This window comes from Saimiri boliviensis, chromosome 13, assembly GCF_048565385.1.
Source record: "Saimiri boliviensis isolate mSaiBol1 chromosome 13, mSaiBol1.pri, whole genome shotgun sequence".
NCBI classification, from domain to species: domain Eukaryota; kingdom Metazoa; phylum Chordata; class Mammalia; order Primates; family Cebidae; genus Saimiri; species Saimiri boliviensis.
In genome coordinates this window covers 53,884,500-53,912,148 of record NC_133461.1, presented here as the reverse complement: position 1 = coordinate 53,912,148, position 27,649 = coordinate 53,884,500, and the positions used below count along the sequence as shown (strand labels likewise).

The 27,649-nt window shown below is 45.4% G+C and overlaps 1 protein-coding gene across 4 annotated transcripts in view; it reads right to left on the bottom strand.

Moving 5' to 3' along the window:
• Window positions 1-15,048, bottom strand: part of ANKRD29 (ankyrin repeat domain 29) — a 60,401-nt gene extending 45,353 nt beyond the window's left edge. For 2 of the 4 annotated variants that reach the window (XM_039463880.2, XM_074383678.1), the window contains exons 1-3: window positions 14,812-15,048; window positions 5,043-5,153; window positions 1,947-2,045 (exon numbers count right to left, since the gene is read on the bottom strand). In XM_039463880.2, coding sequence (XP_039319814.1) covers window positions 1,947-2,045; window positions 5,043-5,153; window positions 14,812-14,832 — 231 coding nt within the window. In that variant the 5' untranslated portion in view covers window positions 14,833-15,048. The remainder of the gene's footprint in view (window positions 1-1,946; window positions 2,046-5,042; window positions 5,154-14,811) is intronic. The other 2 variants (XM_039463879.2, XM_039463881.2) reach the window with 2 other exon arrangements.
• Between the last annotated feature and the right edge of the window lie 12,601 nt (window positions 15,049-27,649).

The window sequence follows — 27,649 nt, the reverse complement described above, 5'->3', positions numbered from 1 at the left end:
GTCACTCTTCCAGCTTCCAACACTGGTGCAGGAGGCTGGGGTCTGCCTTTGACTTGGCAACCCTCTTGGCCCAGACTGGCACAGTCCCAGGAAACTCAGGGACTGCCAGGAGCTTACATAGCACCATCATTTGAGCCACACAGATTACCTTTAAGCTGAGTATACTTTGGTAAATCTTCAAAGGCTTTTGTTCTCTGTAGTTTCATCTCCAAGATTAGTTGAGCAATTGGAACTAAATGGATAAATATAAAACCATAAAAACCATAGACTGGCTAGAAATAAAATACTTCTCTCTTCTCCTAGCTGCTTTTCTCAGTTGTTTCGAAGAGATTTTTATGCACATTGAATTGTCTGTCAGGATAAAGTTTTTAAAGTAAACCAGATCTGGACCATATTGTTTTGATTACAGAAAATCTGTCTTTTCTTTAAAGTTGTAATAAACAAAGACTATAAAACAGAGAAGAAAAATAGAAAGATTAAAGTAACTTTAAACTATAATTCTAAATGGGTCCAGATATTTTCATCCCACAGGAAAATTAAGTGCTGAAGTGAAAATGACCTAAAACAACAATCTAATGTTATGGAAATTGCACCAAAGAATCTGTCTGTGAGAATATTACATTTGCTGTATTCTCTTTATACTGCTCCTCTCAATAGAACAGGCTTGTTGATTCAGGGCTATGAAGACCCAGACCCAGATTCTGTATGTTACTCTTTCATGGTCCACAGCCAAGGCCTCTAATACCCAGATGGGTGATGGGAAGGACATCTGGTTGTGCCTTGGAACTCTATTTTTGAGTCAGGGTCTTGCTGTGTCACCCAGGCTAGAGTGCAGTAGTACAATCATGGCTCACTGCAGCCTGGAACTTCTGGGCTTAAATAAATTTGCCTCTAACCTCAGCCTCCCAAGTAACTGGTACTATAGGTGTGGGCTACCACATCAGGCTAAATTTTTAAATCTTTTTATAGAGATGGAGTCTTGCTATGCTGCCCAGGCATACGTTACACCTGGAACTCTTGACATAGCCCTGAGACCTGACGTGTTTTAATTTGTTCTACCCAGAGGTGATGGTCCAGATTGGAAGAAAGATATACTGGCTTGATGAAAGTTTGGTTGGTGAATTGTTTTTCTAAAATGTTGCAAGGCAGGACCTGGGATAAAATAAGGCTGGGCCAAGAAAAACCAAGTGGTTCAGTCTGGACTTGCCCAGAAAGCCCATCTCAGGTCTGAGTCAGTGTGAAATGAGGTCAGATGCACTCTAGGGATGACCTGAGCGTTTGTCTCCACAAAGATTAGTTTACCAGGTCCCAGGTCAGCTTGGAAATATACGAATGGAGCCTTCTTAGAACTAAGCCTCACAGTATGTCAAAATGTCCTGGCCTCCCTTCTGCTTCTCTAGATTAGACTAAGGATGGATTCTCAAGTGAGACCAAACTCTCAAGATTGTCCTTGAATGAAGTATGGGAACAGGCTCACATTTTAGTCCATGTTCACCCACACAGTTTTTTTCAGGAGAGCGTATTTAATCCATGGTCAGAGAGAAGTCCTTTGAAAACATGGTTTAGGGAGGATGACTGAGACATCCTAGCAAGTGAGCCTCATTACAAATAGGTTGGTGACTCAACTCTTCTAAAAATATAATTATCTGTATGAAAATGCTATAAATCCTACAGCATCTTATTCCAAGGGAAAAATGAAGAACTGACTTAATCTTGACCAAAAAAAATGTATGAGTGTTTATGGGGAGGTAGTAAGAGGTTTGGTGACCTCAGATGTGCCCGCTGGTATGTTGCTGGACCTCATTTTAGGCACAATAAACTCTGCAATGGGCTTTAACGTGGGAGAAAAGCAATGATAGCTCTTGTCCCCTATACCAGTTCACTATCATGAAAACTTCAGATCTCCGAGCCTGGTCATTTTTCTTTAAGTGCAAAGCCTGACCTACCTCTCTCTGGAGATTGATGTCTGCTCCTTGCAGAACCAGCTCCCTCACACAGTCTATGTGGCCAGCATAGGCAGCAACCATCAGGAGTGTGGTGCCGTGCTGGATGGAGGAGAGACAGATGAACCGTTAGGCTACTGTTATGTCAGGGAGAAGGGTACTAGGAAAGACACTGCAGAGATGTCAGCTCCACTCAGAAAACATCCAAGGGCAAATTTCCCTGCAGTGATGAAAGTACTCATGAATAATCTCATCATGCAGTCTAGATGGGAAAAAGCAAAGTGACAAATTGCCGAGGTTGGGATTTTTGATGTAAAAATTCACTTACTTCCATTACCTTCAGAAGCACAGTCCAAATGAACCATAGTTATTGCATTTTAAGGCAGTAATGATATAATGCTCTCATTTTATGAGTCCTATTAAATGATTCCTGAGCCAAAATACTGCTATTAATATAAAATAAACACTAAATGGTACCATCTGATTTTCTGTATTTAAAAGTCTTCATCATCAAAACAGTTCAGGTAAAGATGTACGGCAGCATAGTGAAATGAGAGACTTAGAGAGCTGAGAGTCAGAAGCCGTGGGGGCTAAGCCCACCTCCATCACTGACCAGCACTGTAACCTGGGCATGTTGATTACAATTACTTGGACTCATTTATTTCATTTTAAAAATGAGGGTTGGATGGGATGATCACCAAAGTCTCTCCCAGCTTTAAGACTTGAGATATACCATGTGTTATGGACCCTTCTAATTGAAGTGGGCATTTGCACTTTGATTTACAGTTGTTTTCAAGCACTTGAATTGTCGCCTCTGTATATTCAGCAACCTGCCTCTCAGAAGTAGATGATGAGAGAGACAGATGGCTCTGCACACTGGGGAGGCTTATTAAGTATAGGGTAATGAAGTGAATTTTGGAGGCATTGTGTTATTTTCATCTAAAGATTTTGTAGGAAGGCAGTGTTGCTGAGTAGTCACTGACAGTATGATCTTGGGCACATGATACTGTTTGTTGGAAAAGTTTGAATAGTCATACTTGAGGCTAGGAAAAATTCCTAAGGAAGCCCTGTTAGCCTCTCCTTGAATTTCAGGGGCTCTCACAGGCCTCCTAGGTGATCCTGGGGCTTAGCTCTGTTAGCAATGGTAGTACTAGCGGAGAGATCAATTAGCACCATAAAATACCATCCTGGGACTGGGACTCCATGTTCAGGTGGCACGTGGAGGAGACAGAAACCCAGCCAGTGACATTCTGAGGGGAACAAAGGCCTGTACTTTTTCCCAACAGCTCCCTGCCCCTCAGTCACCACCAGCCTCAGAGGTCCTTTGAAAGTAAACAGAGTATCTGAAATCACCGTCATTTAGACTTGCTCCTTTGGGTTAAGGAATCATCTCTCCAGAAAGCTCCTGATAAAATAACTTTTTGTTTAAAACAAGGAGAGGTAACTTACATATTAGTGTCTATTCAAGGAAGCACAAATTTGGTCAAAATATCTACTGGCCACCCAGCAGACAGGACAGAGCGTGAGCGCTAAGGGAAAGGAGCTGGTGGCTCAAGTGACTCCTGATGTGGAAAGGGTGCTGAAAAAGCTGGGAATGTGAGGTGCTGTCTGGGGGCAGAATGTATGCAACACTGCAAGGTGGCCCTGGGGAGCTGGAGGCCAGGAGGCAGTCCTAGGGTGTCTGAAAGGGGTGGCTTCAAGAAAAAGAGGAAAAGTGGTTATCAAAGTGGTCAGTGGGTGAGGCCACAGTGACAATTGATGTTTCTGCCCTACAGTTTTTCCACTGTGAGGTAAGAACCGGTCCCGTAAACCCCATATAAGACCAACATAGCCAGTTCACAGATGTCCAAGACCCCGCCCCAGCTTGAGTTCTGGCAAGGAACAGATGGTACATTCTAACTGGGATAATTGGAAGAAAATGTCATAAAGAGACTATTAAGCTGAGGCCTGGGCGCAGGGAATCTACAAAGAACAGCGTAGTACTGGGATCTAGGAACAGTGGGGGTCCATGACCAGCTGAGGCCTGAAGTTGTCAGGGGAAGGGAGTGGCTCCCAGGATGCAGAGAGTGGAGCGGGGGCATTGCTGCCAGACAGAAACAGGGAGGGCACTGGGCTCCCTGACATCCCTCTCCTCCCACCCTCTGACTCTTACAGTTGCTCCTATGGGCCAAACACAATTGGAGGCCAGAGGGAAGTGAGTCTGCTGGGGCGGTACCTAAGGTTCAGACTGTGAGACCAAGAGCGAAAAGGGTGTGGAGTGGGTCTGGAGGTGTAAACAAAAGATATCCTGCCCCGATGCCCTGGGTGGCGGTGGGGGGCAACTGCAGCAAACAGCTATTTTGCTTTTGGGGTGGTGGGGGACTCCACTTACCAAACGTGCACAATAAAAGCTGGAAATGGCACACCCTGTTTTCAGGAAAACAAAAAAACTACTTCAAAACATTTTTATTCAAATCCTAAAATCAAAACATCATTGCTTGCTCTCTCTCCTCATCGGAGGTTGTCTTGGTCCCCAGAGATGAGAAATTTTGCTGAGCGCGGTAAAATAATTGCCTCTAGCTGGGGAGGGGAAGGCTCTCTAAGTGGTATCTGCTAGGGGGCAGTAGTATCTATCTTTATTTCACCTTCTAAATTGCCAATGAGTCTATTTATGTTTGCAAGAGGTAATGAAAGGATAAAAGGCTGGGAGAGGCTTCAGTTTTTGTTTTCTCATCCTTGTAGAAAAAACATAACTCCCACATCCGTGGCAGCCCACTAAATTATCTCCGTCTTTTCATGAAAGCTGTTGGCTTGAATTCTTTCACTAAACAGCCTTCTCTTCTTGTAATCTGCCAATTCTGATTCCCAGGGTAGTGCCTCTTTCCCTATTGTGGCTGCCTTCTGTTTTGTGCTTTTAAGTGTTTCCTTTTCTTTCTGACTTTCCCCAGCATGTTTTTAAGTTCACCACAGTACCATGGATGTTTTAAAAAGGATGAAGCAAGCAAACACATGAACAAGTAAATAAGCATTATAAAGGGAAATGTATTCCTGAGGTGTTCCTGTGCCCACACAGGGCAATGGTGCATGCTGGGCATGCATCTACCAAACCCATCATCGTACGCTGTCTCTGCAGTCCACGTCCACCCGGCCGCTGTTCAACAACAGCTTCAGCAGCGTCAGGTTTCCTCTCCTGGCTGCCCAGAATGCAGCGTTGGCAAGCGGAGTTTCCTTCTGCAAGAACAAAATGAAACAGGATCTTAAAATTGATTCCAGTGAACATGACTGCTTCTACGCATATAGATAGTAACATTCAGAAAGGAGAACATCCAGATGTGTTGCATCATTTGAAAGATTGCTCCTCCAGCAATAGACGACTGTAATGTATTTGGTTGTAGAATGAACTCTGTTGGATTCCAGACCCCTGAGCACCATATGGCTATGAAGAGCACTGTTGTTGATAATCCAGCACTATTAATAACCTATTTCCCACTAATGTTCTCACTTTCCTGCCTCTGTTGTGTTTTTGTTCACCCAGTTTCCTTTTTGCTTGACATGAATTTTCCTCCATCCTTCAAGGCCAAGGCTCTGCTCAAATGCTATTTCCTCCCGGAAACATTCCAAATCTTTCTTCACCTCTAAATGGAGCAAAATTTCTCCCAATTCTGACCTCTCAAAGGAGTTTACCTGCCCTTTTCCTAAGCCCTCAGTGCTTTCTATGTGATTCCACTACCTGTGTGGAATGTTTCGCTTTCCCTCCACCTAATCTCCTTTGCTTCAGCTGAAACTTGCCAGAGGTTTGAGCTGAGAACAAAGAACTCAAATAATGGGGCAAATAATGCCATTACATGTCCTCATGTGGATCCTTCATTCCACCATTGGATCATTTTGTTTGTTTGAGACAGGGACTCACTCTGTTGCCCAGGCTGGAGTGCAGTGGCATAGTCATGGCTCACTGCAGCCTAGACCTCTCAGGCTCAAGCCTCCTCAGCATCCTGAGTAGCTGAGACCACAGGCACTTGCCACCATGCCCGACTAATTATTTTATTTTTAGCAGGGACAGGGTTTTGCCACATTGCCCAGGCTGGTCTCGAACTCCTGGGCTCAAGCAATCTACCTACCTCAGCCTTCCAAAGTGCTGGGATTACAGACATGAGCCACTGCACCAGGCCTGTGGGGTTATTTTAAAGCTACAAAATTAATTTTAGAACCATACCTATGGAAATCATGGAAGTGGAAAACAGGTTTCCCAAATGGGTGGCAGAGCTGACTGCAGTACAATCTTCTTCTCTAAAATAATTGGTCTGAGTCTGTAGAGAACAGTCCATGAGAGGGAGGAACTGGCTTTGGGACCAGACAGCTCTGGGTTTTACCCCAGCCCTGGACAAGTAAGTTGGCTCTTGGGAGTTTCAGTTTCCTCTTGCTTACTTACCTTGAAGCTGATGGTATTAAATGATGTCAATTTTTGCCTAACATAGTACCCGACACACTATAAATGCTGATTAAATGCTAGTTTCCTTTCCTGTGTTCTTTACAAAATCAGAATCAATAGGCAAAATTAAATTCAGAGTACTGGTACTAATAAAGAATTTTGATGGTCTTTAGGAACTTTAATAAAAGCATTCACATTATTTAATAAAAGCATTTTTTGCAAGTGGGTTTAAAACATCTATCTGACTCCAAAGGCCTTTTGCACAGTATGTCTTTTAAATATATTGATACTGTATTAAATACAATGCTTCTTTAAGCTCAAAAGAAAATACCAAGTATTTCAGCTACTCAACAGAGCCCTCTAAAATAAAAGGAAAGTGGCAGCAGCATTTGCAGGTATGAGGATTTCATTTCAGAAGTCCTTCAGCACATACACAGGCGTATGCTCTTGTGCATACTTGAATGAGAGAACAGCAAGGTGGGGAGTGATAAGCTAATAGCAAACATACTTCAAATAGTTTCCTCGCTCATTTAGGCGGAAAATAAATCACCTCCAATTTCAGATTAACAATTTGCCTTTTCTGAAGCTGTAAATTTTGCTGTCCTGGAGTTTTCCAGCCAAACTGCAACCATGATGTTCACACCAGCATTGCAGTTTGGTCACCAGGCTGGGTCTGATTTGTTCCAGCTGTCAGTAACTAGGCAAAGCAATGACAAGGCAGGTTTAGCCTCTATAATGAATCACGAAACAAAGCCTTTTAACAAAGAGACTGCACAAGGCCAAAGCCAAGTCTGGGAGGGTGAACCAGGCAGACAATGTAATATGCACCAGGGAACAGCTCTGCTAGCTTTTCTTGAAAGGTAAATACACAAGAATGATAAACTGTAATTCATTTTCAGGGACTCTATCATTTCACTTTAACCCCAAATACCTTCAAAAAACCATCTGCAAACAGCAAGCATCTATTGTCATAACAAGATCTCTAGCCAGGGCCTCTCCTCCCTTTAGGATGGTCTTGGGGATTCTTATCTGGCTGGGCTGGACATCCTGGTTTCCTATAAGGTTCTGGAAACTGAGCTTTGTGAAAAGCTATAAATATTTCATCTTCCTTTGGGCTTAATTTACTGAGAGGCAGAGGCATGACAGAGTAGTTGGTTTGGGAGTAAGAAGAAGCCGGGTTCAATCTGGACTACTTCCTAGCTCTGTGACATTGGGCTTTTTTTTTTTTTTTTGAGATGCAGTCTCTCTCTCTCTGTCACCCAAGCTGGAGTGCAGTGGCATGATCTCTGCTCACTGCAACCTCCACCTCCCTGGTTCAAGCATTTCTCCCACCTCAGCCTCCCAAGTAGCTGGGATTATAGGGACATGCCACCACACCCAGATAATTTTTTTTTTTTTTTTGAGACAGAGTCCTGCTCTTGTCACCCAGGCTGGAGTGCAATGGTGTGTTTTTGGCTCACTGTAACCTCTGCCTCCCTGGTTCAAGTGATTCTCCTTCCTCAGCCTCCCAAGTAGCTGGGATTACAGGTGCCTGCCACCACGTCTGGCTAATTTTTGTATTTTTAGTAGAAATGGGGTTTCACCATGTTGGGCAGGCTGGTCTTGAACTCCTGCTCTCAAGTGATCCATCCCTCTCAGCCTTCCAAAGTGCTGGGATAACAGGCATAAGCCAATGCACCCTGCCTGAGCCACTTCACCCAGCCAAGTAATTTAATAATAATAGAGTGCTTCTCTTATGCAGTATAGGAGAATTAAATGAGATGATCACATAAATATACTTAGTACACACTAAAAAAAAATAGTAGCCATAAATGCATAGCCTTCATGGCTCTTCAAGATACTTGTCCAGGAAAATTCATTTACTTGGTCACTAGCATGTACCAGGAACAGTGGCTCTGGCCAGGGGCTAGGACTAGAGGTAGGAGTCAGCTTTGGTCTCTGCCCACAATGACTCTGTGGCCTAATAGGAAAATCAGTCCACATCAACAGGCATCATAAGGTATTGTAGGTGCCAGGGTAGGAAGGCAGCTGCTTGTGGTGAGAATACAAACCAGATAATGTGATTCTACCTGAGGAGAGTGGCCAGGAACAGTTTCAAAGAAAATGATTTTTTTTTTGAGATGGAATATCACTCTGTCACCCAGGCTGGAGTGCAGTGGCACAATCTCGGCTCACTGTAACCTCCATCTCCCGTATTCAAGTGATTCTCCTGCCTCAGCCTCCCAAGTGGCTGTGATTACAGGCACCTGTCACCATGCCTGGCTAATTTTTTGTATTTTTAGTAGAGATGGGTTTTACTGTGTTGCCCAGGCTTGTCTCAAAGCCTGAGCTCAGGCCATCCACCCACCTCTGCGTCCTAAAGTGCTAGGATTACAGGTGTGAGCGATCACACCCAGCTAGGAAAGGACTTCTTGAGACAACTTTTGAAAGACATATAGGTGCCTGGGAGGACAAGAGGTGGTGAGGTCCCAGGCAGAGGGGTGGTAGAGCAAGACTGGAGGCTTACCACAGTGTCCTGGGAAGCATCACTAGCTCAGTAGGACTACAGCGAAGGGCATGAGGGAGAGGGTGAAAGCCGAGGGAGGGCAGGTGATCAGGGTGAGGTTCTCAAGGCTCTGCTGTATGTGCTACTGAGTTTGGACTTTATCCTGGTGGACACTGGAGAGTCAAGGAAGAATTTTATGGTGAGGAGACACCATTCATTTTGCATTTCAGAAAGGCCCTTCTCCTTAGGGAGAACGGAATGAGGTCGGGAGCCAGGCTGAGACTGGTATCCACGAGGCTTAGGAGACTACTGCACAGATGGGGCAAGAGACCAGCGACTGAGCTGAGGCCTCAGCTCCGCAGTGGGAATGGGAGGGTGGGACAGACTGGAGACATTTTAGGGCTAAACTGCATAGCCGTGGTCTGTGACTGTATGTGCAGGAGGGGAGGGAAAAGGAGAGTGGATTCACTCCCGATTTGTGGTTCCAGTGCCTGGCTGATCTTGGTGCCATTCATGAAGGTTGGAAACACCTTGTGAAGGACAGGCTTCGGAAAAAAGTGATGACTTCAGCATTGGACATCCTGGGTTTCACGTGCCTGTGGGGCAGCTAGGTGGCAATGTCTAGCAAAGAAATGGGCAGGTGCTCCTGTCACCCCATGGCCAGCACATTTACTGGAGGTCGGAGTCTTGAGCTAATGCTCACTCAATGCAAAGTGCTTACTCTGGATTACGTGGCATAGCTTCTGCATATACTAGCTCATTTCATTCTCATCCTTGCTCAGTTAAGTGGGCACTGGGACGATCCCATTTTACAGATGAGGTAAGTGAGAAATGGCCAGTCAGGCTTCAGCGCCAGGCAGTCCCTTGCTTGAGGCCACTCTTTTAACTCCCCATCACACTGCTCTGCCTCCTGTGGAATTCTTCTATGGACAGCAAGGAATAAGGCAGCAGTGACCCCCGGTGACCTCCTTCCTATCCTCCATCCCAAGTTCCTCTCTGGCCAAGACGGAAAGTCCCCAACTTTCCTTCTCTTTGGGGTCTATGCATGTCACATTCCCTGGATAACTTCCAAATCTCCTCTGGCTGGGTATGACACACACATAATCATAAACAGAGTGGAGAGAGACGGGGGCCAGTCCTCGAGCCTTTAAAGGAGACAGTGCTTGTGAAAATACATCATACAAACTGTAAAGCACTTTACCAAGCATACTATTACTATTTCACCTCTTGATGTTTCTGATCTCTACAATAAAACCAAGGAGCTTCTCTCAGGCTTGCTGATTGCAGCTTTAAAAGTAAAAGCAAGAACAACTAAATCCAGATCTTGCTCTGTATCAGGCAGTGTGCTAAACAATTTACTGCTTCATCTCATGTAATTCTAGGAACAGCCCCATGAGGTAGTACAGTCATGTAATACACAATGATAGACTGCATGTATGATGGTGGTCCCCTAAGATTATAACGCCATATTTTTACTGTACTTTTTCTACATTTACATGTGTTTAGATATGCAAATGCTCACCACTGTGTAACAACTGCCTACAGTATTCCATTCAGGAAAATGCTTGTTTTGTCACCTAGGAGCAATAGGCTACACCATATAGCCTAGGTGTGCAGCCGGCTACACTCTCTAGGCCTGTAGTAAGTGCACTCTATAAGGTTTACGCAATGCAGGAAATACCTAACGTGTATTTCTCAGAATGTGTCCTTGTTGAGTAATGTATGACTAATATAATTATTCTCATTTTCTTTTTATTTATTTTTTACTTTTAAAGGAAGGTCTCCCCTCCCCTGCCCTTCCCTCTTTTTCCCTCCCCTCTCCTCCCAGGGAGCCACTATGTCTGGCCTATTATTCCCATTTTTAAGATGAGGAAGCTGAGCACAGGAATGAGTTAGTCAAGGTCACACAGTAAGGATCTTGGCTTATCCAAATAACAGAGCCGGGATTTAAATCCGAGTCTGGGCTGGACATGGTGGCTCATGCCTGTAATCCCAGCACTTTGGGACGTTGAGGTGGGTAGATCACTTCAACTCGGGAGTTTGAGACCAGTCTGGCCAACAACGTGAAGCCGTGTCTCTTCTAAAAATACAAAAATTAGCTGGGTGTGATGGTGCACACGTGTAATCCCAGCTACTTGGGAGGCTGAGGCAGAAGAATTGCTCGAACCCAGGAGGTAGAGGTTGCAGTGAGCCAAGATGGCACCGTTGCACTCCAGCCTGGGTGACAAGAGCAAGACTCAGTCTCAAAAAAAAAAAAAAAAAAAGTCTGTCTGGATCTAGATCTTACATTTTAAACCTTGTATAAAATTGAGTCTAAGCTTCCACATTTGTCACATTTTCTTCTCTCCCTACTTGCCCCTTCCATTTACTGTCAGAATTTTGGCTGTACACTGCTCATCTGTACACATCCAGAAATTGTACAGGAAACAAGGGGAGAGGAAACACAGAGGGAAATTTATTTGTACAGAGCTGGAATTCTGATTAAAAGCTAAGAGGGGGTAGAGATGGAAACTATTAGTTTTAAAAGGTTTAGAGTAATGTGGACTTCAATCATATACTCAAAAATTAAATCAACAGAATATGAACTTTATTCAATAATGAATTTCTATGATATTAGAGGTGACATAAAATAAAGATGTAGTGATGGAATGCAAAGCTATATGCACCCTCCTCCCTTTAGAATTTAACCAGCATTAACATTAAAATACAGTTCGTAAGATTCACAAAACAGACTCTTCATAGACTAAGATACCCAACTCCAACCTGGCTGAGTTATAGCATCATATGACAGATAGCAGGCCCTGAAGGAAGTAAAAATCATTTACCCTAAAATATATGTATTTGATATATTTGGAAATGATCCTGCAAAGCTGTCTTTTGTGGGGGAAATTTGCATTCTAAAGGGAATCCCCTTCCCTTTCCAGGAGACGCTTCACTGCGCATCTGACACCTGATACCTTTTTTTTTTTCCCCCTGAGACAAGGCTGGAGGACAGTGGCATTACCACAGCTCATTGCAGCCTAGACCTCCTGGGCTCAAGAGATCCTCCAGCCTCAGCCTCCCAAGTTGGGATTATAGGTGGTGTGAGCCACCTGAATAATCTGACACCTTTTAAGGTACATTTCCCATCCATTCTCTAAAGCCTGTTACTTAGAGGCTTCATCTATATCATAAGAACCTTGGCTTCCACAACCTTACTTAACTCAAGCATTCTTACGACGTGGAAACCCTCTCCCCGTTCTTTGAGACGTCCCACTTTTCCTGGCCAAACAAATGTATACCTTACATGTATTGGTTTATGTTTTTGCTTGTAACTTCTACCTCCCTAAAATGTAAACCAAGCTGTCATCCAACCACCTTGGGCACATGTTCTTAGAACCTCCTGAGGCTGTGTCATAGGGCCACAATCACACTTATTTGGTTCAGAATAAAACTTTAAATATTTTACAGAATTTGACATGTTTAGTCAACAAGCCTGAATCCTGTGATGTATCACTTCCTAAGTGATAGGAAAGTGAAGAGAAAAGGAGATTTGCTCTGAGCAGTCTGCCTTACAGGTAGGCCCATATATCACCGGCATTTCCAAATTGAGAACTCAAGACTATATTTAAAGTCTGTTTAAAACATGTAAGTCTAGAATAGACAAATCTATAGACATAGAAAGTAGAGATGTGGGGTAATAGTGACTGCTAATGGATATGAGGTTTCTTCCTGGGGTGATTAAAATTGTCTAAAATTTCTAAAATTGTTAGGTGTGATAGGATTCATGCCTATCATCCCAGCACTTTGGGAGGCTGAGGCAAGCAGACTGCTTGAGCCCAAGAGTTCAAGACCAGCGTGGGCAATATAGGGAGACCCTGTTTCTACAAAAATACAAAAAAAATTATACAAGTGTGGTGGTGTATGCCTGTAGTACCAGCCACTTGGGAGGATTGCTCAAGCCTGGGATGTCAAGGCTGCAGTGAGTGGTGATCGTGCCACTGCACCCCAGCCTAGGTAACAGAGTGAGATCCCATCTCAATAACAAACAAACAAACAAACAAACAAAGGCTCTAAAATGGATGTATTGATGGTTACACAACTCTGAATTGACTATAAACCACTGAAATAAGTACTTTAAGTGGGTGAATTCTATGGTACGCATAAAAAATATGGTTTTGTTAATTTATTTTCCCATGGCTCATCCAAATAATTTAAGCTGACTGGTGAACTAGAGTTGATTAGGAGATAATTTACATATTCTTAGAATAGGATAAAGCATACAAGTTCCTGTACTTCTGGGCCAGGCATGAGACCGGATTCTAGCAGTAAGGTGAAACTGGTATTAAGATGCTTCATCTTTTCAGGTAAGACATGCTCAGGAAGGACCCAGGTATTTTATTTATCTAGCTATGATGGTTTGTCTGATATGGTAGCCTCACCCACCCCCAACTGTGTTAGACATTTGGTAACTTCAGTCTGAAGAACAAGTTTTGAGTAGTTGAAAAGCCATTGTAGAGTCGAAAATCAATGGACTGAAATTCATGAAACTTTATTCCACAAAAAAGGCTGTGTTTCCTTATTTATTTATTTATTTGAGACTGAGTCTCGCTCTGTTGCCCAGGCTGTAGTGCAGTGGTGCAATCTCGGTTCACTGTTACCAAGAAAAGAAAAGTGAATTAATGATTATTCAGAAGCTGTGGGCCAGGAGCGGGGCCTCACGCCTGTAATCCTAGCACCTTGGGAGGCCAAGGCGGGTGGATCACCTGAGGTTAGGAGTTCAAGAGCAGCCTGGCTAACATGGTGAAACCTCGACTCCCTAAAAATACAAAAATTAGCCAGGCACGGTGGCACATGCCTGTAATCCCAGCTACTGGGGAGGCTGAGGCAGGAGAATCGCTTGAATCTGGGAGGCAGAGGTTGCAGTGAGACCAGATTGCGCCACTGCACTCCAGCCTGGGCAACAAGAAACTCAGAATATTCACATCTCAGAAAACAAACAAACAACAACAAAAAACTTCTAAAGTCATTCACATTTGTCTACTTCGTTCCATTCTCACCACCTGTGCACTGGTCCAGTACCATTTCTTAAAAAGATGACATCTCCCAGCTCCACCCTCTTCTCCAAACCTGGCCAGACATCTTTCTAACACGCACATCGCGCCATGTCACTCCTCTGCTTACATGAGCTATTGTCGGCAACGGGATTACAGTGGCTTCAGAGTCAGACACACTTGGGTTTCAGTCTTAACACCATAACTTACTGGCTGCAAAACTGTGGGCGAGTTAATTTCTTTATACCTTAGTTTTCTCATTTAAAAAAAAATAAAAAGTAGAGACAAGAAGAGCACCTCCCATAGGTCTCCCCAGGACTGAGAACATACACATCATGTTCTCGGTTCACAGTCAAGCACATGTTAACTGTTCAATACATTTTAACTACTATTTTTATTAAAACCTTTCAATCGAGGCAAATGAACCTCTTTCATCCTAAAATGTAGGGATTAGATAGAATGACTTTAATCAACTCCTCTGAGACAAGAAACCTTCAGACCCTGAAGCCTGCTCATCGTCTGCAGCGTCCCTGGGTGCTGGCCACTCCTCCGGGGAGGAGGCAGCCCTGGGTGCAGCTGGTACTCCAGCATGAGGGCGCAGAGGGTCAGGTTCGGGGACTCCTGCGGCTGCAGGTCAGCGCTGACCCCACGCTTCTTCCCCGCCCCCAACCTGTTACCCCGCGACAGTCCCCGCAGCCCTGTCGCCGGGAACAGGCTCAGCCGATCCACAGCCCTGAGTGCGAAGCCTGCGAGGCAGGGCAAGCAGGCAAACCGCAAACCGCAAACCTGCAGGGGGCACCGGGCCCCGCCGCTTCCTCCTGGGCCTCGCCCGCAGCCGGAGAAGGGAGGAAGGAGTGGGAGGCGGGCAGCGGGCGGCGCCCACCCCACCCCACCCCGCCCGAGCCCAGCCCCGGCCCCGGCCCCCGAGCCCGCGGCGCTCACCTTGAAGGACATCCTGCACATGTCCGCAGCCAACCCCAGCGGGAGCCGGCGCGCTTCGGGCCCGGGGCGCCTAGTCCTCCCCGGCCTGCCCTCTCCCGCGGCGCCCGGCGTTCCGCAGAGGGGCGGCCTCCGACGCCGCGCGCTCCAGCCGCCCGGCCCTGCAGCCACCGCCACACACAGGGCCCGGCCGGAGGGGCGGCGCGGGGGCGCGCTCTGCTCGCGCGCGCGCACACCGCACACGGGGTGCCGCGCGGACGCGCTCCAGGACCTGCCGTAAACGCGCGCGCGCAAACACCCAAAACTCCACACGCACTTTGCACACTCTCCACACACATTCACACCCCCACACTCACACACACACTCCAAACTCCACACACACTGTGGACACTCTCCACACACGTTCACACCTCCACACTCACACACACACTCCAAACTCCACACACACTGTGGACACTCTCCACACACGTTCACACCCCCACACTCACACACACACTCCAAACTCCACACACACTGTGGACACTCTCCACACACGTTCACACCCCCACACTCACACACACACTCCAAACTCCACACACACTGTGGACACTCTCCACACACGTTCACACCCCCACACTCACACACACACTCCAAACTCCACACACACTGTGGACACTCTCCACACACGTTCACACCCCCACACTCGCACACAAACACCCCAAACTCCACTCCACACACACTGTGTACACTCTTCACACACGTTCACACCCCCACGCTCACACACACACTCCAAACTCCACACACACTGTGGACACTCTCCCCACGCGTCCACACCCCACACTCACTCATCCACACACACACTCCATACTCTACACACACTATGCACACTCTCCACACAAGTCCACACCCCACACTCACACACACACTCCTAACTCCACACTGTGCACACTCTCCACACGCGTTCACATGTCCACACTCACACTCCAAACTCCACACACACTGTGCACACTCCACACGTGTTTACACCCCCACACTCACATACACACACATACTCCAAACTCCACACACAGTGCACACTGTCCACACAGGTCCACACCCCCACACCCCCATACTCATACACACACACACACACACACACACTCTGTCTCTCCAAACTCCACACACACTGTGCAGTTTTGCCACACTCACGTCCACACACCCACACTAACACATCCATACTCGCTTACACACACACAACACTCCAAACTCCACACCAACTAATTTTGCTGGAAATTCTGGGGACAGGTAATTCCACCGTGCCTCGAGGCCCTAATACACTTGTCACTGCCCTTTGGTCATCTGTTCATTTGCACAAGCTGGCTCTCTCCAGAGGACCAGGCTTCCTCTCTAGCAGAGACTCAACCTAATGTTTAGTTGGAAGAGAAGGTCTGTGTTCTTCTCATTCTCCAGGACTGCTTTCAGGTTATTATACCTCTGTACACTCTTCACACCCATGTCCACACACCCACACACACACTGTAGCCTCCACATTCCAAACTCACAGCTTCCACACACAAAGCTCTCCATAGTCATGTCCAAACATCCACACTCACACATCACACTCACACGCATTCTCCAAACTCCACACACATCGTGCATACGCTCCACATTCCACACACAGAGGACCCACACACACACTTTCCACATTCATGCCCACTCACCCACATGCACTCACACACAGACTCCATACATGTCCTCCCAAATAGCCTGATCTGCCCCAGAGGACTCCTGACCTTCATTACAGCACAAATATTACAATGATATAAAAATGAAGCTTGAGGAAAAAATTTATCCAACAGCGATTTTCATGTTAATTTCTTTCCCGGCTTTCTGAGAAACTTTTTTTCTCCTGGATAGAAAAGGATTGTTTCCTAGATATCGAACATGTTTGTTTCCTAGAAAATATCTATTTTGATTTCACAAACAACAAGTGGTCTTTTCCTTTTTGAAGGAGAAAGGTCAATTTTGGAATAGACTCATACCCCTCCTCCTGGAGTATTTGAAGTATGTGTGTCTACTCCTGCTGTCTTCCCAGGATTGGTTTGGGGGAAGTAAAACTCAGAGTTTTAAGTATAAAAGATAGTAACAGCTCTTTAAGCACATTTTAGAAAATTTAAAGTAAAAAAGTAGGCCAGGCATAGTGGCTCACACCTGTAATCCCAGCACTTTGGGAGGCCAAGGCGGACAGATCACTTGAGTCCAGGAGTTCGAGACCAGCCTGGGCAACATGGCAAAACCCTGTCTCTACTAATAAAGTACAAAAATTAGCCAAGTGTGGTGTTGGCCTGCCTGTAATCCCAGCTACTAGGGAGGCTGAGGTGGGAGGATCACTTGAGCCTGGGAGGATGAGGCTGCAGTGAGCCAAGATTGGGTCACTACACTCCAGCCTGGGCAGCAGAGCAAGAATCAGTCTCAAAAATAAAAATAAAAACAAAAAAATAGTATAAAAGTGGACGTCTTACCCCCTTACACTGTACGAATCCACTCATTCATTCTCCCCTTCACCACTTTGTGTCTCCTTCCCTCTTCTCAATTAAATTTGTGATGAATATTTAATTTAAAAGTTAAAAAACAATGACAAATAAAAGTTAATAATAAAAATTAAAATGTTTAACTTTTATGGATACGTTGTATTACTTGTGCTTAAAACAAATTTTAAAACATTCGGAACTTTTATAGGAAATTCCAAATTTAAAACTAAGGACACAAAACTTTTCCTTGCCTTGAGTGCCTATAGATTACACAGTTTTTAAGTTGTCACACAACTTTATTTATTTATTTATGAGATGGAGTTTTGCTCTTGTTGCCCAGGATAGAGTGCAGTGGAACGATCTCGGCTCACTGAAACCTTTACCTCCTAGGTTCAAGCAATTCTCCTGTCTCAGCCTCCCAAATAGCTGGGATTACAGATATGCACCACCACGCCTGGCTAATTTTGTATTTTTAGTAGTGATGGGATTTCTCCATGTTGGTCAGGCTGGTATTGAACCCCCGACCGCAGGTGATCTGCCCGCCTCGGCCTCAAAGTGCTGGGATTACAGGCATGAGTCACTGTGCCCAGCCACCACACAACATTATTATATAAAATCAAGCACCGGAAGTTTTGCTTTAATAGTTTTGTTTGTTTGTTTGTTTGTTTCTTCTCAGACAGAGTTTCGCCTCAGCCTCCTGAGTAGCTGGGACTATAGGTGCCCACCACCATGCCCGGCTAATTTTTATATTGTATTTTTAGTAGAGACAAGGTTTCACTGTTTTGGCCAGGCTGGTCTCGAACTACTGACCTCAGCTGATCCACCCACGTCAGCCTCCCAAGGTGCTAGGATTACAGGTGTGAGCCACCGTGCATGGCCGGATTTAATAGTTTTGATAAACAAAAAGGAGAAAGGAAAGAACTAGTATTGTTACTATTATTATTATTTTTGAGACGGAGTTTAGCTCTTGTTACCCAGGCTGGAGTGCAATGGCGCAATCTTGGCTCACCACAACCTCTGCCTCCTGGGTTCAAGCAATTCTCCTGCCTCAGCCTCCTGAGTAGCTGGGATTACAGGCATGCGCCACCATGCCCAGCTACTTTTTTGTATTTTTAGTAGAGACGGGGTTACACCATGTTGGTCAGGCTGTCTTGAACTCCTCATGATCTGCCTGCCTCAGCTTCCCAAATTGCTGGGATTACAGGTGTGAGCCTCATGCCCTGTCAGAACTACTATTTTGAGTGTTTTCTAGGTACAAGGTGCTTTGCTTATAAACATTGTATGAGGTGAGTATCATACCCATTCCACAGATGAAGAAACTAAGGTTCTGAGAGATTGGAGTGATTTGCTAACAAGAGATAGGGCTAGGCGTAGGGGTGATTTGCTAACAAGTGATAGGGCGTTTGTCTATCTTCGAAGCCTGTTTCCTTCCCATTACACTTGAGCTCAACGTAGCTTTTGGCAGAGTCTCTGGCCAGGGTGCTGATGGGATTCTTATCAGTCTCTGGAAAGAATATGCCTAACACCGTCTCGTGCAAGTGGTTAAACTCATCTTCCTATAAACAGCTCCGAAATGGAACAAAGCACTCATGGTCACAAGAGGCAATTCTTTCTAAAATGGCCCACTCCAAACTTTAATAGTGGCCCTCTGAACCTGATATGAAATTTCATCTGCACGGCGAGTTTTCTTTTCCAAACAACTTTTCACTACCAAATAGAGCCTTTCCATCCTTGCCATCCTGTCAAACAAAAGGGAGAAAGGAAAGAACTAGTATTTTGAGTGTTTTCCAGGTGCTCTTCTTATAAACATTTTATGAGATGGGTCTTATACCCATTCCATAGATAAAAAAACTAAAATTCTGAGAGATTGGAGTAATCTGCTAGTAAGCGATAGGGCTAGGCGTTGTCTATTTCCAAAGCCTCATCAGAGCCCTCTTCCCTCTATGGCTCTCTTTTGTCTCCTCTCTTTTATCTTCCAAATCCCAACCTGCCCAGGTGTTGCCCCCAGCTCAAGTTCCTCTTCCTACACCCTGGCCCTCAGTCATCTTCCCCCCAACTTTGCTGAGCTCCTGCTATGGTTATGTTGTACACCACATCCCTCAACCCTGATTCCACAGGGTCTGGTGTTGCTCTCAACTCTGCTTCTGTTGCTTCTGACTTATTTGGCAGAGTTGAAATTCTTCCAGGCCAGTCCCTGTGCCTTACATATCTTTTATTTTCCCCAGGAACTAGTTTACGGAGGGAGGCATGGTGTGTAGTCAAAACTTATTCATCATTGAATTAATAAAAGCGTCAGGGGGTTGTGTTATCCAAATCTACCAAGTCAGAAGGCCCACTCTTATCCACAGACATGCATTACTCAGTTGAACAGACATCTGTGTTGCTCTCAAATGAGGCCATAGTCATTGTCACCTTCTGTCACACCAGCACAGACCTTGAATGTGTTTGGCCTCTATTTTGCACTGTCCCAGTTGATGGTCCAACAGGATTTGCCTTCGTCAGAACTGAGAAGTAGGTCAATTTCGTCTACTAAGCATTCTTAACTCCCTTTTTGTAATTAGGTTCCTTCATCCAACTAAGAGTTCATCCTGGACATCTTATCTGTCTTAATTCTCTGTCTACTTTCCCATCCCACATCTTTAACAATTTTTGTTTCTATTTATTTTGAAATAAAGAGATAAAAAAAATTTTTTTTTTTTGAGACAGAGTCTCACTCTGTCACAGAGACAGGGTCTCTGTCACCCAGGTTGGAGTGCAGTGGCAGGATCACGGCTCACTGCAGTCCCGAATTCCTGGGCTCAAGCAATACTACTGCTTCTGCCTCCTGAGCAGCTAGGACTACAGGCACATACCACCATACCAGCTAATTTTTTTTTTTTGAGATGGAGTCTCACTCTGTCACCAGGCTGGAGTACAGTGGTACAATCTCGACTCACTGCAACCTCTACTGCCTGGGTTCAATAGATTTTCCTGCCTCAGCCTCCCGAGTAGCTGGGATTACAGGCAGACATGCGCCACCACACCCGGCTAATATTTGTATTTTTCATAGGGATGGAGTTTCGTCATGTTGGCTAGGATGGTCTTGATCTCTTGACCTCGTGATCTGCCCACCTTGGCCTCCCAAAGTGCTGGTATTAGAGGTGTGAGTCACTGCGCCCGGCCCCACCAACTAATTTTTAAAAACTTTTTTTTTTTGAGATAGATAGGATCTCGCTGTGTTGCTCAAACTGGTCTCGAACTCCTGGCTTCAAGCCATCCTCCCACCTCAGCCTCCCAAAGTGCTGGGATTATTGGCATGAACCACCATTCTCCGGCCCTTATTTAATTTTTAATTTTTATTTAATTTTATTTTTTAGAGATAGGGATCACTATGTTGCCCAAGCTGGTCATAAAGTCATAGGCTCAAGTGATCCTCCCTGTCAACTTCCCAAAGTGCTGGGATTACAGGTGCATGCCACCACACCCAGCTTCCATCTCCCAGCTAGTTAGCTCAGACTCTCCTAACCTATTGGAATTTACTCTAGATGAGAGTTCTTACAGTGGGGACTGTAATAGACAGAGCTTTGTGGAATCTACCCAACACCCATTGCTCCCTTCCTTTCCCCATCAGAATGTCAGTTTTGCTCAGTTTTGTCCATCATACTCCCCCTGGAGATTTGCTTAAGAACATAGCCCTTTTTTCCGTCCAAAGTCTTCTGGTCTAGGCTGGTGACAGTGCTTGGATTAGGTATGGGCAGGTGACAAATTCTGATCTTTGAGATATCAGAGGAGGTGTGTTGGGGGCTTTTGAGAAAGATTTCCTTGATTGTAAGATATACCTGGATAAGATGGTTTTTCTTCCTTGGGACACTGTACTGTATAAATATGATGCCTGGAATGGCTGCAGCCACCTTTTGGCCTTGAGGAAAACTATCCCCTGAAGGTGGCAGAGCAGACCATGGTGTCACTAAGGCCCTGTGTTGACCAACGAGGACTTCTTATTTTCTTTCTTTCTTTTTTTTTTTTTTTTTTTGAGACAGAGTTTCGGTCTTGTTGCCCAGGCTGGAGTGCAATGGTGCAATCTTGGCTCACTGCAACCTCTACTTCCCGGGTTTAAGCGATTCTCCTGCCTCAGCCTCCTGAGTAGTTGGGATTCCGGGTGCCCGCCACCACACCTGGCTAATTTTTGTACTTTTAGTAGAGACAGGGTTTCACCATGTTGGCCAGGCTGGTCTTGAACTCCTGACATCATGATCTGCCAGCCTCAGCCTCCCAAAGTGCTGAGATTACAGGCATGAGCCACCACGCCCAGCTCACAATCTTTCTTAAGTGTATAGTAATATAATGGCAATATGTATCTTCTGCTCTTTACAAAGCATGATAATGTGAACGTTTCCTCCTAGCATAAACAGTTCTCTGAAAATCTGTCTTTTAATGGCTGCATTTATATTGCATATACTATAATTTATTCAACCTTTCTCCTTTTATAAAACCTTTACATAGATTTTCATTTTTATTATTAAAAATAACTGTACTCAGCTGGGCGTGGTGGCTCACGCCTGTAATCCCAGCACTTTGGGAGGCCCACGTGGACAGATCACAAGATCAGGAGTTTAAGACCAGCCTGGACAATATGGTGAAACCAAGCCTCTACTAAAAATACAAATATTAGCGAGGCATGGTGGCTGGTGCCTGTAGTCCCAGCTACTTGGGAGGCTGAGGCAGGAGAATTGATTGAACCTGGGAAGTGGAAGTTGCAGTGAGGCGAGATCACGCCACTGTACTCTAGCCTGGGTGACAGAGTGAGACTTTGTCTTAAAAATAATTTTTTTAAAAAAAGAAAAAACGAAAGAAAACTCTACACTTCTACCTCTACTTAAAAAAAAAATGCAAAAAATTAGCCAGGCTTGGTGGTGCGTGGCTATAGTTCCAGCTACTGGGGAAACAAGGCTTCCTGTGGTGGACATCTCATTTGCTAATGTTTCGCTACCGTTCTTTGGTTCACTGCTAACGGTCATATAAATCCTTGCTGAAGCACTCTCTTCTTTTGGGTGGGGCATCCGAACATTGCCCCCTGGCGGGTGCCCCAGCCTATAAAAGACTGGTCCTGGCTTGGCTTTCTGTGAAGATTCCACTGCACTTCCTTCTTTTCCCCAGGGAAGAGTCATTCCACAGTGACATAGAGGAACTCTACAAAATGGCCCAACCATCTTCCAAGTAGCCGATAACCATCTAGATGGTTTTTTTTTTTTTTTTTTACTGTTTGACTTTTGGTATATTCTATTTGTTTATTTTTATTTTCATTTTTAAGAGATGGAGTTTCGCTGTCACCCAGAATGTAGTGTGCAATGGCATAATCATAGCTCACTGCAGCCTTGAATTCCTGGGCGCAAGGGGTCCGCCCACCTCAGCCTCCTGAATAGCTGGATTATAGGTGCAAAATTTTACCATGTCTGGCTACTTTTTGCTTGTCCTTCCTTCTTTCCTTCCTTCCTTCCTTCCTCCCTCCCTCCCTCCTTCCGTTCCCCCTCCCTCCCTTCTTCCTTTCCTTTCTTCCTCCCTCCTTCTCTCTTTTCCTTCCTTCCTTCCTTTCTTCCTCTCTCCCTCCCTCCATTCTACCTTTCTTTTCCTTTCCTTTCTTCCTTCCTCCCTCCCTCCCTTCCTTCCTTCCTTTCTTTCTTTTCTTCTTCCTTCCATTCTTCCTTTTTTTTTTTTTTGCCATGTTAAAGTTTTATTAAGTTTTAATACAAAACATTCCAAAAAGTGAAGAAATCTAAATACCTTTTTTTTCTTTCTTTCTTTCCCTTTTTTCTTTCTTAGATAGGGTCTCACTATGTTACCCAGGAGGATCTTGTGATTTATAGCTTCAAGCCATCCTCCCACCTCAGCCTCTCAAGGTGTTGGGATTGCAGGCGTGAGCCACTGCACCTGGCCTCAGATGCTCTCGTAATTTTGCTTTTATTATCCATCATAAAGATTTAACAAAATGTTAGATTTCCTTCACTCTGTTGATGGGGTGGATGATGCTCCATTGGGCTCAGTTGCTTTTAGCATTGCTCCATCAGATGCTTTGCAGATTAAAACATGCAGTGATGAGCCCTGGATACATGGCAGGATCTCTAGGAGCCTCCTCTGTGACCCAGCGGATGAGGCACTGGTGTAGAAATGCCAGCCTTAAGGAGCCTTCAGTCCCTGGCCAGACGTCTAGCTGTTGCCTGAGTGTTTGGTTTTCATTTGGATGTTTAGCATTATTGTGTAACTCTCTCAGCTTCCAACCTTTGTTTAAGGAGAGTCTGGGCTAACGTTTAGAAAGTACCCTATCACTAATCTGGCCCTTGGGAATAGAAGCATCTATTATGAATGGGCCCAGAGGAGGTGCTTCCAAAGTGAAGCTGTCTTCAGCATTCTGCTGAGGGTTCCAAGTATTCACACAAGAGCATTATCTTTGAATGTACTGGGGACTCTGAATTCTGTCTAGTTGATACCTCAGTCCTTAGATTTTACTGCCAAGTTGCTAAACCCATATGGGGTAAAATGTAAGAGATGAATACACACAGACTTAGTTCTAAATTATTTGTAAATTGGCGCTAGTTTCATTTAATCTTTAATTGAAGCAAAACCAAGAAGCCAAAACAGCTGAATTCAATCATTAGGGAAAATGGGCTGAAAGACTCCCATGCTATGAAAATTGTCTCACAGCTTCATATGGGAGCAACAGTGAAATGCAAATTTAATTTTGTTTGTAGAGAAAACGGATCTTCTGCCCCCGTGCCTGAAATGCAGAATGTAATTTTTTTTTTTTTTTCATTTGAGACAGACAGACATTCTTGCTCTGTTACCCAGGCTGGAGTGCAACGGCGTGATCTTGACTCACTGCCACCTCCACCTCCCAGATTCAAGCGATTCTCCTGCCTCAGCCTCCCGAGTAGCTGGGATTACAGGCCACACCCGGCTAATTTTTGTATTTTTAGTAGAGATGGGGTTTCACCATGTTCGTCAGGCTGGCCTTGAACTCCTGACCTCAGGTGATCTGCCCACCTCGGCCTTCCAAAATGTTGTGATTACAGGCCTGAGCCATTGAGCCCTGCCAGAATGTAATATTTTTATTAACATTTGACATTTGGGGTCCTGTTTGGCAATTCTATAGTAATGTAATAAACTATATATAATATACCAGATTATAGTGTACATCTCAAGTGTGGCTGGAGCCTCATTCTTTCAGTGAGGGTTCCTTGTTGGGCTTCTTACAGCTTAGAGGTAACATGGCAGCTTAGGGTTGCAGGAACCTCAGTGGACTGAACATCAGATGGTGAGCCACCTGGGGGCAGAAGCTGTGTGTGCCTCTTGTTGGCAGCCCCGATGCCAAGTCCAGTGCCTAGCACATCATTGGTGTTCACTGAGCATTTCTGAATAAATGAATCCTCACAATTATCGGAGGATCCACAAACCTCTCAAATATGGAAGCAAAGTTTCTGATGCACTTTCCTCTAACGAGATTGGGAGACTATGTTTGAACCGTTCTTCTCAAATTCAGAAATCTAAGGCGTGTGGCCACCAGCTTCCAAGTAAGGCCGCAGGGCAAGTGGCAATAGAAGACATCATCCTGTTTTCACAGGAGGAGTACTGCCTGGGAGAACAGCTATCACAACTTCACTTAAGGCAGCATCTTCTCTCCTCTACCCCAAATACCTGCCATTATGAGTCCTCAGCATGGGGCTTGGACGTGCCTGAGGGGCCTGAAAGTAATTGTTAAGGGGCCATGACTCCTACCTTTGTGTATGTCTGTGTATGTTTTAAATTAACTGATCTCGTTGTGTGTGTGTGTGTGTGTGTGTGTGTGTGTGTGGTGTGTGTGGTGTGTGTGTGTGTGTGTGTGGTGTGTGTGTGGTGTGTGTGTGTGTGTGTGGTGTGTGTGTGGTGTGTGTGTGTGTGGTGTGTGTGTGTGTGGTGTGTGTGGTGTGTGTGTGTGTGTGTGTGTGGTGTGTGTGTGTGTGGTGTGTGTGTGTGTGTGGTGTGTGTGGTGTGTGTGTGTGTGTGTGGTGTGTGTGTGTGGTGTGTGTGGTGTGTGTGTGTGTGGTGTGTGTGGGGTGTGTGTGTGTGTGGTGTGTGTGTGTGTGTGTGGTGTGTGTGTGGTGTGTGTGTGGTGTGTGTGTGTGTGTGGTGTGTGGTGTGTGTGTGTGTGGTGTGTGTGGTGTGTGTGGTGTGTGTGTGTGTGTGTGGTGTGTGTGTGTGTGTGTGGTGTGTGTGTGTGTGTGGTGTGTGTGTGGGGTGTGTGTGTGTGTGTGTGTGGTGTGTGTGGTGTGTGTGTGTGTGTGTGTGTGGGGTGTGTGTGTGTGTGTGTGTGGGGTGTGTGTGGTGTGTGTGTGTGTGGTGTGTGTGTGTGTGTGTGTGGTGTGTGTGGTGGGGGCTCTGGAATTTTAAAATTGTACAAGGGACCTCGGACTCTTACAGGATGTCTGCTCCCCACTCCCACAATGTCCCAGTGATGCAGGTCACATTAAGCTCAGGCCACAGCCCTTCAGCGGGCATGACTGGCTTTGATGGCTTCTGTGAAGGTGTAGAAATTCCCAGTTCCCCCAGCAAGTGGAATGGGGCTGGAGAAGGAACAAGAAGCAGGAGAAAGTAGGATGGAAATCCAAGTGATTTCGTTGGAAAGAGAAATGGCAGAAGCTCCCAGGACAGCCGCGATCAAACCTGCCTTCTGGGTGAAATGGTTCTTAAAACATCCGCCTTTAGTCTGGGTGCTAGAATTGAGACATAGTGGTAATGTGCTGATCTCAGGATGGGATGCATGCCTTGAGTCTTTCCTAGGCAAGTTCTGTGCTGCTGGGGCTCAGCGGGTGACCTAGGGGCCAGACCACTCTGCTCAGTCATGAGGCTAGTCAGGCTCACTGAGTGGGCAGCGATCTGGGAAGCTTGGAGCAGGAAATGAAGAAACTTAAAAGTCTGGTTCATTGTCCCAGGGGGGTCTGCGGAAGACAGTAGGGGGAGGGTGGTCAAGGCAGACCAGCTGGTGAGAGGAGCTTAAGGCAGTGACAGCTTCCATGGAACTCCTGAAGGGTCAGAAATTGGGGAGCAATGAGCCATGTCCAGTACAGGAGGCCAGCAGGTGGGAGCGGAAATGCAACCTCTAAGAACTGGTACAAAGAATGTGTCCAGGTTCTGAGAAATTGGCATCCCAGGCAGGCTCCTAGACAGAAATTCAGACACAATGAGTCAAGACCTATGTCTAGAACTGCATATAAAAAGAATCACTAGCTTTCACTGGAGGTGTACTATGTATTAACATTGCATTTGGCCCTTTCTAATTATTGCTTCCTTCAGTATTCACAAATCTTATGCCATGGGTAAAATTTTTCACATGAAGAAACTGAGACTTAAAAATTTTTTTTAAATTGTCAAATAAAGATGTAATATATTTAATGTGTTTTATGTGATAATTTGATATGCGTATACAGTGTGTAGTGATTACCATGGTCAAATTAATTCACAACACCATCCATGCTGTACATGAGATCGCCAGGCCTTGTTCATGTGACAACTGAAACTTTGTAGACTTTGAGCAACATCTCTCCATTTCCTGCACCCCCTGGTCCCTGGCAACCACCAGTCTACTCTGCTGGTGGGTCCAGCCCTGCAGCAGACACTTACACATACATTATGTCGTTTAACCTTCACAATATCCTTATCCTCATTTTTAATTTCAGGTGAAGGATTGGAAGCATAGAGAGACTGAGTGGCTTGCCTCAACGCACACAGGAAGGAACCAATAACCCAATTAATGGGACTGGGCACGTTTCAGAGCAAACCAGCAGCAACACTGCCCTGAGGCTGATGTGCCATGGAGGAGGAAGAGACCTAGGCATTAAGAATGTAATACTTGGCTGGGCGAGGTGGCTCACGCCTGTAACCCAGCACTTTAGGAGGCTTTCAGGAGTTCGAGACTACCCTGACCAACATGGAGAAACCCTGTCTCTACTAAAAATACAAGATTAGCCAGGCGTGGTGGCTGCATGCCTGTAGTCCCAGCTACTTGGGAGGCTGAGGCAGGAGAATCACTTGAACCCGGGAGGCGGAACAGAGGTAGCGGTGAGCTGAGATTATGCCATTGAGCTCCAGCCCAGGCAATAAGAGGGAAACTCCGTCCCTACCCACAAAAAAAAGAACGTAATGCTTGATCTATACATTTAGTCCTCCTTAGCTTAAAATCTGAGTTAGTGATGATCTTGTAAGACCAAGAGCAATTTTGAAGATACACACAACTTCAAGGAGTATGGCTTACTTACTAAGTGTAGGGAGTGACTTTCACCTGAAATAACCCAAAGATGCATTGTTCTTCATAATGCATGAGTCACAGATTTAGCCTGTACATT